The 9821-nt window shown below is 47.5% G+C and overlaps 1 protein-coding gene across 1 annotated transcript; it reads left to right on the forward strand.

The window, feature by feature from the left end:
- The first annotated feature begins 294 nt into the window (after positions 1–294).
- Positions 295–7378, forward strand: FATE1 (fetal and adult testis expressed 1). Its single transcript, XM_047844894.1, has 5 exons — positions 295–590; positions 1607–1734; positions 5479–5585; positions 5992–6070; positions 6816–7378. Exons 1-5 carry the CDS (start codon positions 485–487, stop codon positions 6945–6947), a joined length of 552 nt encoding a protein of 183 aa, XP_047700850.1. The 5' UTR covers positions 295–484; the 3' UTR covers positions 6948–7378.
- Positions 7379–9821: the final 2443 nt, after the last annotated feature.

The raw sequence follows: 9821 nt of genomic DNA on the forward strand, positions 1-9821 counted from the left end.
CCCTGCAGAGGATGCCTATTGAAGGGTGTTGTGGCCTGGATTACTAGCCAGAGCTGGGCTTGCAGAAGTCATGCGAGGCTTGGGATATAACCATGCTTTGGGTACTGACTGGCTCTGAGCTCCTGTGCCAGTACCTGCCTCTCTTTAGAAATGATGGATGGTGGCCTTTCAATGGGGCCAAATCAGGTGACCTGAGAGCCAGGGTAGTTCTCATAAGCAAAGCTTCTGACACTTATCTCTTCTCCCATGTTGCTTACAGAGTAGCAGGGGAGAAGGCTGTGGACCCAGCCAACAAGATACAACAAGAACAGAATGTGCTGGGTGCAAGGCCTGAGCCCAGTGAGGGAGTCTGACTCCACCCCCATGCCCAGATATATCTGACTTGAGCTCCTACCTCTTGAAGAGTTGATTTTCCAAGTGCCTCTGCTGTGCCCTGCTTCCTGTGTATCCTTGGCCATAGTTTAAAAGTAAAAAACTGGCTGCAATGGCAGGAGGCCCCTATAGAATCAAGGAGGAGATGGAAACATCCATGGCTGAAGAGCTGGTTCCTGGAAGCTGTGTGCAAAGCCAAGAGCACCTAGTGATAGCAGGTGAGGAGCCCGTGAAATTTCCCTTTCCTTGGGTGTCTGAACCTGTGCCTTCGTGGTGGGGAAGGTGTGTGCATAGCTGGGCAGATTCATATATATGCATGTATGTGCTTGCATGTATGTGTGGCTGTGTGTGTGTCTGTGCCTTGGTGTGCATATACATGTATTTGTGGTTTGACTGACAGGGAAGCTGGGGGAAAGGAATTGATGATGTGAGCATTTTGTAGCCCATGAGAGAGTAGGATGGTACCAATATGTGTGGTCCAAGCTACCACTGTGTCTATGACAAAGCATCCAGAGGGCTCAATTTATAAGATTAATCAGATCAATTCTCTCTCCTAAACCTTCAATGCCTCTCCTCATTTAGAGTGAAATCCATACTCCTTTCTGTGATCTATAAGAACTGATCAAGGTCGCCACCTCAACATATTTCATACTGTGGCATGGTGACCCACTGCAAACTGCATTTATTCTTGTCCTTATAACACGCCAAGGTTGGCTCTTCCTCATAGGCTTTGTGCTTTCTGTTCTCTGTGCCTGGGATACTCTTCCTAGATTTTCCATGGCTGGGATCTTTTTTTTTTCTTTTTCAGGTCTCTGCTTCAATGTTGTTTCTCACTTTTCTAGAAGTAGCCCCTACCTTCTGTCATGTTGCTCTGTTTTTATCATTTTGGGAGAATGTATCCCTCATCTGAATCTACACTGACAGATTATTTTCTGTTTTGCCCCCTCACTCCCCCTGTGCACACACAGTCAGTTGATTGTTGTAATCCTGTCTCTTGGTCATTGCTCTCCCTCCAGTAACCTAGTCCAGAGCTTGGCCCTCAGTAAATACTTGCTAAACTTTTGAACAGATGAACAGACTGGGGCCTGAGATCTGCCAGTAGATAGCAGTGAATGAGTGTTGAATGATTCCTAAGAAGTTTGGGGACCCTGTCCTCTTTCTGGTGTGTCTTGTGCCCAAGAAGCCTTGGTACAGCCACTATGGGTGTTCCTGGGACCTCTGTTCTTCTCCCTAGAAATGAAAGAGCATGGATCCCAGCCCTTGGGTGCCTCTCATTGGCGACAAAAATTGGATTCAAAGGCTGCTGACTCTGGTTCAGGCCAACCAGTTTGGAATAAGACTGCCACCCGGGCCAAGAAAATGGTACTGTATGGAGGCCTTGGCATGCAGTGACTGGGTTGGGGTTGGGAGTACTGGCTGTAGGGGCTGCAGCCTGACAATGGTAGGTTGAGTAGAGCCAGATGTTGACTTGGGGAGAGGGGAGGAAACTCCTGTGTGCCATTCGGGCAATGAAGGTTAGGGAGGTCCAGCAAGAGGTCAGGGCCATCCTTTGGTAGGCTGGGAGTTCAAACTTGGGAGTGCAGAACACCTGAATCACATATTACTTGGGGACTACATGTATACTTTACTCTGCAAAACTCTAGTGTGTGTGAAATGAAACTTTCCTCTATAAATAAATAAATAAATTTCTATAGGTATTTTATACATTTCTCTATATAAATATATATTTTATAGAATCTATTATATTAAATATATATTTATATATTATTTCTATTTATAATGCTATATATTTATATATTATTTATATTTATAATACTATATATATATATATATATATATATATATATAACATAACTCATGAGTGGGACAAAGTAAGGCAAGTGAGGTTCCTATGCTCCCTGGCTTTTAGGAAATCCAGTCAACTTGATACGACTATTTTGTGGCCAATCCTTTAAGCTACATTTAATGTGAGTTAAGGCATGTTCTAGAAAAAAAAGGCAGCTATATTGTCACAAAAGATACTGGGAAAAAGCAGTCTGTTTGGAGAAGAGGGAGACCTGAATGTTCTAGGGAATATCTCATTCTGTAGCCAGTCCTTGAAGTTATGTTCACTGGTGGGTGAGGGAAAGTTTTAGAAATGTGGTTGCTATGCTGTTGCAAAAGTTACTGGGAAAAGACAACCAAGCTGGAGAGTAGGGTAACTTGACTGTTGGAGGGAATCATGTGAGTCTCAAGTTCTGTAGCCAGTCCTTTGAAGCTACTTTCACTGTGGGTGAGGGAAAGTTTTACTAAAATGTTTTTTATACTGTTGCAAAGATTACTGGGAAAAGGCAACCAGGTTAGAGAGGGAGGGAGACTCAATATTCTTGGAAGTCACCTGAGTCCCATTGTTCTGTAGCTAATCCTTTAAGCTACATTCACTCTGGGTGAGGGAATGTTCTAGAAAAAAAAATGGTGGCCATATTGTAAAGGGGACTGGAAAAAGGCAGCGATTTTGGAGAGGTGGATGACTTGATGATTCTAGGGAATCACTTGAGTCTGATAGTTCTGTAGTGGATTCTGTTAACAAGCTTACCATGGTTATTACAGTGTTGCAGAGGTTAGTGGGGGTAAGGCAACAAGATTGGAGAGGAGGGAGGCCTCCCTGTTCTAGGGAATGAGTTAAAATAAAATGCCCAAATGATTCCACTGCCAAAGAATAAAGAGAAAAAGAGCTCCCAGAGACCTCCTGGGAATGAAAATAAGCCAGAAATATTGAATTGGCTTCTTTTGTCCAAAGGTAGAAGCCACATCAAGTTGTTCCATCAGGTCAGGCTCCAGCAAGCCACCCATGCCCCTGAGACTGAGGCAGAATGGGGTGGGCATGGGAGGGCAGTTGAGGCGGGGTATAAACTCTGGAGTAATTATAGTTACCTATTAGGACCACAGGAGTACTTTAAAAAAATCATATTGAATTTAGAAATTAGACATTTAGAATTAAGATTTATCAATTCTATTTATTATTTACTTTTGAGCAAAACAAACAAAAATGAATGGAACTGTGCCCACTTCTGAGAGAACCACAACATGAAAAGATAAAAAAGTTAATAATACTGTTCTTCTGTTTTGGGGGTGAAAAGTAGTGTGCCTTGAAAATTACATGAAAATAAAAATAACACTTTTTGCAATAGTAGAGGGAAGCTATGACTTGTTGAAATTCACAGATTTCCTTAATCTCTATCAAATTGATATAAAATGTTATATTTTATAATGCATATAATTCTAAATGGGAAATTTCCATAATTAAAAACAAAAAAAGCAACAAGACAACTGTTTTTGAACAGTTAGGCCTTATGATGAGCAACCCACAATAGGCTATCATCAACCTGCAGATGTTGTCACATTAATTCCTGTATATTTATGTGTTAAAAACAAACTATGTTATCTCAAACAAACAAATCCCAGCCACCAGTTTCTCATCCTTATGTACCTACAAATCTCTCAAAAAAACTTTTTGTCCTTCTGATCCCAATCTGTAGGAAAATCAAGGGGATGGTGTGGAAATTATTCTAGGAGAAACTCTCAATCAAATTCCTTTTTATAGTCTTGGGATTTTCTTGACAATACTGTCACTTTTATGCTATTTTTGAGGTATCTCAAGAAGAAGATGAAGAGGAAAATCAAATAGTAGTATTACTGTCAAGTACAGTTCACACAGAAAAAGACATGCCAATATCTGTGTGCACCTCTGAGAATGACAAATTTTGCATTATTATAAAAAATGGAGTATGGAGGCCACTTGCAGTTTACTGTTGTTCTTAAGAACATAGGAGGGCTGCAGATATTTCTCAGGTGATAGGCAAGACTTGGTTGTCTATTTCTCATTAAGAGTGAGGCAAATAGAACCATAAAAAAAAAGAGTGAGGCAAATACAGCCAACCCAGAACTCTGTGTTGGTGAGAACGGAGAGACATTAAGTTCTACTTTAGCAACATGGACTGTACAAAGGGCACCTGTAAATGCCAGAATGGAGAGGGCTCTGTTTTGTGGCACAACCACCCCTCTCCCCCATTCATTTAGCTCAAGTTTGGGCTTGGGGGAAACTGCCTGGCTGACAGCCAGGTTGGGTGAGAGGGCTGGATGGCTGTTCCATTTACAGACCTTCAGCCAAGGCCCCTGTCCCTTCCATCCCCCGATGGGTCCTTGAGACCACCCCAGTGTCCCTGCAGCCTCCACATCTGGGTCCTCTCTGGCCACTGGCAGAAGGGGAATTCAGTGATCTACTGCTCCCCATTTGCTTCTGAGCCATAGGCCCACTTCCCTTGGTTTGCTCTCAACACCTTCTGAATGCTGCAGCTTTGCTGAGCTCTCTCACCACCTATTGCCTCTCACATGACTGCTAGCATTTTTTTTTTTTCTTGCTAGCTCATCTTTTGTAATGAGCAAGCAGGAGGCTTTGCAGCCTCTGTGAGAATCCCAGCAGCTAGGCTTCAGGCATTAATTAGTTAATTCGGCCAGGAGCTGAGTGCTTCATATTCCATGCCTCCTAACTTGCCATTTCCTAACAGGACCACTGAGGCACATTGCTACTAAGTGAAGAACTCTTGGCCAGAGACATCCACTCCAGGGAGTGGTTAGCAGATGGATAAAAATGAAAGCCCCTGGAATGGTCATGCACACACAGAAAGAGGCTATTGTTTCCCAGTGGCTAGGGTTCTATCTTGAGCTCAGACACTTACTGTGTGTCCTTAGAAAGAAGTGCAGTCACTTGACAGGCCTCAATTTCCTTGGCTCTAAAATTGAGGTTTTCCATTCTCATCTTGGACTCATCTGATGTCTGTATGTGACAGTGCTGGCAGAGGATGGGGATCCCTGTCACTATTCTTCCTTCCCCACAGCCTGGAAGGTCAGAAACTACTGAGGAACATGGTAGGTTGGAGTGGTGACAAATAGCCAACTTGTGGGATTCCCAGGCTCCTCTAGTGGTCTGAAGCTGCCAGCCTGTGATTTCAGAGGAACAGGTAGCACGTGACTCCTGATGGGTACACTATTGGTCCTGGGCAGTGTGGAGCAGCTGCTCAGCTGGGACTGAGTAGGCTACCTTTGCTGACCATTCCTTTTCTTTAGGGGCCCCAGGTGTCAATACCCAGAGTGTTGAAAGAACCAGACCATGGTAATGCCAACCCCCGGGAGTATCCTGGTGGCTTCCAAAGCAGGAGATTCCATTATGAGCGGTAAGAAAGATCCCAGGGACCCTGCAGAAAGAAAGCTGGTGCTCTTTGGGCAGGAACCACAGTGGGCCAGATGGACTGGCAAGCAGACTGACGAGAGGGTATTGTGAGCAGCTGGCCATGCTTAGAATGTTGAGGCTCTGTTGCCTCCTTACCATAGCCCCTGAGCCTCCTGGCCTCTTGCCCATTCAGGGACTCCAAGCAATCTGAGGCTTGGCTGGGCTGGTTCCCAGCCCTGAGGCCCCAGGACCTTCTTACCAGGGAAGGGAAGGACTCAAGGATGACTGAGTCATTGTCTACAAGAGACCCTGCCTTTACCTGCTTGCCCTCATGGCCTTCCTGTGCTCCCTGCCAGGCCTGGCCTGGGACCACCAGTAGCTCTGACCCTCTATCTTTTCTTGTTTCCCAGCAACCCAGAGGCAGATATGGTGGCAGAGATTGGCCTGGAAGAGCTAAATGAACTAGAGATGGAAGTTATGAGAAGGCAGGTGAGCATCTCCTATGCTCATGGTATCTTGGGGCAGGTGGGGCTTGACAGCAATGACACCACCCTCTTTGAAGTCATCTTAGCCTCTAGCAGCAGAGTTGAGGTCATGCTCCCCTTCCTTTCCTCCCAGGCCTCAGGCCTCTAGTGACCCACCTTCATGGCAGCTTCAGCCCTGCCTCTCTTCCTGATATGTGGAAGGGAACAGTGGAAGCCAAAATGAGGACCAAGAGGCAACAGAAAAGGCTATAAGTCTGTGCACAGAGAATGGTGATAAGAGGTCTGGGAAAAGAGTTGTCTTCTCAAGAAGAGAACACAGCAGCCCTGGACCCGGAGGGGCATCTACCTTGGTGGCTGTCTCCGGCCCCTGAGTGTCACCCATCTTGGAGTCCTCAGTCTGGTGCTGCTGATGCCCTCATGCCAGCCTGCCCCAAGAATGAAATGCCCTTCCTCACCTCCCCCAGCACAGTTGGGATAGGCTGGCTTCTTCTAGACAACTGGGTGAACACCCAATGAGTGGGCAAAGTGGCTGGTCCTATGAACACAAACAGCCTGGACATCTATCCCATGGGCCCAACCCAGCCCCCTGGTTTCAGTTGTTCTGTCTGCTTCTCACCCAGGGGCACTTTGGCCTACCAAAGGACATCAAATCCCCTTTCTGTACTAAGTTCATACTTTCCCTAGTAGTGAGCCAAGAGCTTCTCCAGAAGCCATTGGCTTGTCATTCATTAGCCTCCTGGTCTCTGCAGCTGCAAGTGATCACCTGCCGGCTGCAAGCCCTGGAGGAACAAGGTGCTACCTGGCGCCACAGGGAAACTCTGTTCTTCACCATGCTGGTGTCAGCCTGTGTCGTCAACCTGTGGCTGTGGATGCGCCAGTGATGCTTCCTGCTTCCTGAGACTTCTTCTCCTTCCTCTTCTTCCCTTTTCTCCCTGGGCCACCCTTGCCCATCCTCCTTCCATCTCCCAGCAGCTCTTAGCAGCATCAGGGCCATTTTCCACTCTGGTTACACCCTTGGCCTGGGGAGGCCCTGGCTGCTGGGAGGTAGAGGTCTGAATGGGCTGAGGTGCAGCCACTTTGGAAGGTGAGGAGGGTGGCATGTGGCCCCCACAGTGGCAGGTGCTTCCTGCTTGTCCATCATGGCTCCATTGTGACCATCTCAGAGCTAAACCTTGCCTCTTTGCCCTAAGAGTCCCTTCTGTTCCATCCTCTGTGGCAGTGACTTGGCTGTCTGTGTCTTCCCAGTTTTCTCCCACGTTGTGTATGGGACTCTGCATAGAGAACATGCTCAATAAAAGTTCACTGATAGCAGCAAACTCTGGTGTCTGAACTTCTTACATCCAGGATTCATGTGAGGACAGCAACTCTGAACAAAGTCACTGTTGCAGGGACTGGGATGATGCCACACCCAATAAGTCCTGGTTCCTTCCTCCCCCTCCTCCCCAAGGCTCCCTGACCAGGTAGAGAGCCTGCTTAGGGACAGGGATTGGCAAAGTCCTTCCTGTTGGGCTTATGCCAATGAGTGCTTGTGGGGAAGAAGTTCTGCAGCAGCTTGTATGGGTCAGGAATTGTAGGCACTCAATCAGAGGAAATCTCCTGGAAGGGACCAGAAACTTTTCTATTTTCCCAGGAGGAAATTGAGTCCTGCAGAGGGAGAACATGGTCCTGGGTCATCCAACAATACTGAGACAGGGTTAGGGCTAGAACGGGTTCTCCTGTGTCCCAGGCTAGGGCTCTGCCTGTCTCATATAGACTTGATGGGGACAAGGCTCCCAACTCAACTCTAGAGGCTGGATGCAAGGCCACATGGAGGAATCTTGAACCTCTCTCCCCCATGTCCATGACCCCATGAAGCTCACCTCAAAGTGGATTGCTGGTAGGGCAGTAAGACTTGGCCTGGGTGAATATAAAGGCAGTTGTGCTCAGCTCCAGGAGGCCTTGGGAAGAGCTTTTGCCCCTTTTCCTGGGACCAAGGGATAAATACATATGTTTTGGGGGGCAGGGACCCAGAAGCTACTCATCGGCTTTGGTGGCTAACTGGACTTTCCCCAATCTTCCAAATCTGTCAAGGCTTCTCCATCTACAAAAGTAAGAGAGTATGTTAGTCATTAGACATAAAATAAACATGACTATATGTGTGTGTGAGAGAAAAGGGGGTGGGGGGGCAGACAGAGAGAGAGAGAGAGAGAGGAGAAGGAGGATGAGAGATAGTGGGAGAGGGATGGAAAGAAGGAGGGAATAAAAGAGAGAGACTTGAGTCATGAGCCTACTTTGCCCCTGCCCCACCCATCTCTGGTGCTCAGTGGTCCCCATAAAATGAGGGTATTCTTCTACTCTTGAGTCTCAGGAACCTCCTGTCAGCCCTGAGGGATACCATACATATGGTCACTGGGGCCTGGGCCCTGCTGAAAGCGGAGACAAGAACACTTAATGAAGAAACAGTTGGGGGCTTCCCTCTTTGGTCTCAAAGTAGAGAGGGTAATGGGGTGCCAGAGGAAGTCCCTTGGTGAAATGGGGAGAGGGCTGCTGCTTTAGAGACAAATGCTTCTAGTTGGGAAATCCAAGAGGCCTGGGGAGAAGCTTAAGCCTCTGTGCCTCCTCCAAATGGGCCCTAGAGCACAAGAATCATCTGAAGGCTAAGAGTAAGGCTGGAGGACTTCTTTGCAGGCCACCCGTTCCCTCCCCACAGCCTCAGGCAGACCAGGTCCCAAAGTATAGGGACTTATTAAGGGGAACAGTGACAAGGCCAAAGTTCCCACTGCCTTTGAAGGCATGGAAGACCAGCCAAGCAGAGTGTAGAGGCCTGGAGTTAAGGATGCCATGAGGTCTCCCCTTGAGTGGCTCTTTGAAAGCCACCCCTTTCTTCTGTTCCAGCTGGCCATGCCAAAAGGCTCAGAGGAAGAGAAGGGTTCTGTAGACTGGGGCAAGCCTTTGGGACATGGGTCTGCATGTGTGTGTGAGCAGACACGGACATGTTTGCAAAAGAAGTCTGGCTGAAAATATGTTGTGAAACAAAGGTTTACTCTTGGGAGCAATTTAGCTAAGTTGCAAACAAACAGTGTGGCAGCCCCCTGGAGAAATGCTTCTCGGGCTAGGTAAGCTAAGGTGGAGAACTTGCCTAGGCCCTGGCTGGCCTCCATATTTTGCCTTGCGGTGTGACTACTTGGCTACCAGCCTTGCCTGCCCACTCCATCTATGGAGCCCTCCAGAGCGGAAATGGAACCAAAGCTTCCCTATGTTATTCTCCATGGCAGCCTGGGAGACAGGCAGTGGGTCCTTCTGCAGAGTTCTGTTATGGGCCCTATTACAGGGGTTGGCACCTCCTACTAGGCCCTCTGACTATAATCCATTGGGAGCATCTGCTTCCTTGATGCTGTTTCCCTGCCAAGCTGCTCTGGCCTTGCCCAAGCACTCCAGCATTGGCTCAACCCATCTCCCAAGAAGGTTTGAACTTCTTGGGCAAGTGGAGGAGCAGAGAGACTCATTTATACTTGGATGTGGTGGAAGGGGTTCTTCTGGAGTGTGCTGTTTATTGTTCCTCTATGAAACTTCCTATGGGCTGCCCAGGCTTTGCATTAGAGGAGTACATAGCTGATGCCCACACTGGATCAGGAGCTGCTAGAAGGAAGGCACTGCTTCCATTGCCTTCTGCATCCCTGGCATTTAGTAGAAGTAAAGGTCTGGTAGGATGGCCTCTGACCAGGGTCCCTGGAGAGCAATTCTGACCTGATTGCCTCCTGAAAGGAGGGCTGGCC

Source organism: Prionailurus viverrinus, chromosome X, assembly GCF_022837055.1.
Source record: "Prionailurus viverrinus isolate Anna chromosome X, UM_Priviv_1.0, whole genome shotgun sequence".
NCBI lineage: Eukaryota > Metazoa > Chordata > Mammalia > Carnivora > Felidae > Prionailurus > Prionailurus viverrinus.